The following is a 1,835-nucleotide window of genomic DNA, read 5'->3' on the forward strand; positions in this document are numbered from 1 at the left end:
TTGGTAGTAGAAGGTAGTTATGACAATGGTGTTTATAAGGGATGGGCTAGAAGGTCCGAGCTCCCCGGGTCATGTATAATATGCATATTGGCCACAGCACCTAATCCAGAATCCCTTCAACTGAGCAACTGCAACTTGGCAGGGGATGCCAAGAACCGTGGAAATATCATGGCTACCGGGATGCAGGTGATGCTGCAAGTTTTCTCCAATCATTCATTCGTACAATTGCGTCTAATAGTTAGATACTGGCTGTAAGGAATATTTTTTATCAGTGTTTTAGTACTGGCTGCATATAATTTAGCACTCTCAGCCATTTCCATTCCATACAATGTAGTAGATAGAAGATGAAACTGAAATCAAAACACATTGTAACTCAGATCCTGCCCATAGCAAGAAGACCTCACCGATGTGCCAAGACAAAAGGGGCGATTTCTGAAAAAATTGGTCCAAGTTGCTGAGGCATTGCAATTGGTCCCCTGGTACTGTGGTTTCTAAAAAAAAACATTTTATTTCAGGGATAGCCTCTTGGTGAGAAGAAGCAAGTTTTGCGCCCTCCTCCTTTCCCTGCTTTTCTGTGAAAGGTTCAGAAGGTGGAAGGTTAGTAAAAAGTTGTGACAGTCAGCTTTATAAGCTGAATAATTTGGAAGGTTAGAAATGTTTAATGAATCTTTCAGGTTACAGAAAATTTGAGTTCCTCACAACTTGCCAGTGCCCAGTCTTTTGGTGACCTGGTTTTATTTTGTACAGCGTATTATTGTAGCTACTTCCATTAAAAGGTTATTCAGGGATATCCAGGAATCGTATAGTGTATCCTTGATGCTTTATGACATCTTTGACCTCCCTTGTCTTAATAATAATTCTGCCGACACGTTTTGCGGACACAATCCGCTTCTTCAAGGAATATTGAGGGCCGTAAATTTACAAATTAGTCTAATAAACCTCACCCCATACATAAAAATCCATTCTACAATTACATCAATTTTCAATGTAACAAGTTTACTCACGCATGCACATACATCTAAATCCCAGATAGTCATTCTCAGATCCACTCTCCACCTACAAATATGGCGCGGGGACCAACAGGGAGCCATGGGAGGGAGGACACAATGCAAATAGTCAGATACCTCAGGATCAACCCCCAGGTAAAGAGAACTCTACAAAAAAAACACAGTGTAATCTGAATATCAAAGCCAATCATTACCTATGCCAAACAATAATTAAAACCTCATATAAATATCCCATGCGTACCGCGGTCAGAGAAAAAACATTAGGAACAATAGTGAACAATACAAAACCAAATGACATAAAGGGGTGCAGTGTCCCCCACTTAGAAAAAAAATTATTATGGGTAACAGTCTGTGGGAATTATATAAAGAATCCAATTTTTTAGACCTAGGATGCTCACAAGCAGCCCCCACCTCAAAGAATAAAGACTTAGAATAGGTGCCAACCCTCAGGGTAACTAGTGAAGGCGCAGAGCTCTGTGTAGGGCATAAAATGATGGCATCTGCCAATGCAGCCAAATATGCTCAGTGTGAATTACAGGCCAGGTACAGGCTGACAGACCAAAGTAGCGTCAAGGTCAATTGTAACAAAGATCCAAACTTCCAGTATTCATACATTGCTAAGGTGCCCCAGGTGTGTGGCAGGTAAACCCTGCACAATTTTACCTATGTTTAGACAGACAGGTCAGCTTTTTCCTTGAAATATTATTGTTACATAGTGACATAATACATTAGACATAAGTCCATAAAGTTCAACCACTAGTGAAATAAACATATCCCAGATATAAAACCCTATAAGACATAGTTGGTCCAGGGGAAGGCAAAAAAAAA

At 40.2% G+C, this 1,835-nt stretch overlaps 1 protein-coding gene across 1 annotated transcript in view; it reads left to right on the forward strand.

The window, feature by feature from the left end:
- Positions 1-1,500: 1,500 nt before the first annotated feature.
- Positions 1,501-1,835, forward strand: part of LOC140325340 (CCN family member 5-like) — a 6,777-nt gene continuing 6,442 nt past the window's right edge. Inside the window, exon 1 of the mRNA XM_072403166.1 lies at positions 1,501-1,638. Within this exon, the coding sequence (XP_072259267.1) occupies positions 1,501-1,638 (138 nt within the window). The remainder of the gene's footprint in view (positions 1,639-1,835) is intronic.

This window comes from Pyxicephalus adspersus, chromosome 3 (assembly GCF_032062135.1).
Source record: "Pyxicephalus adspersus chromosome 3, UCB_Pads_2.0, whole genome shotgun sequence".
Lineage (NCBI taxonomy): Eukaryota > Metazoa > Chordata > Amphibia > Anura > Pyxicephalidae > Pyxicephalus > Pyxicephalus adspersus.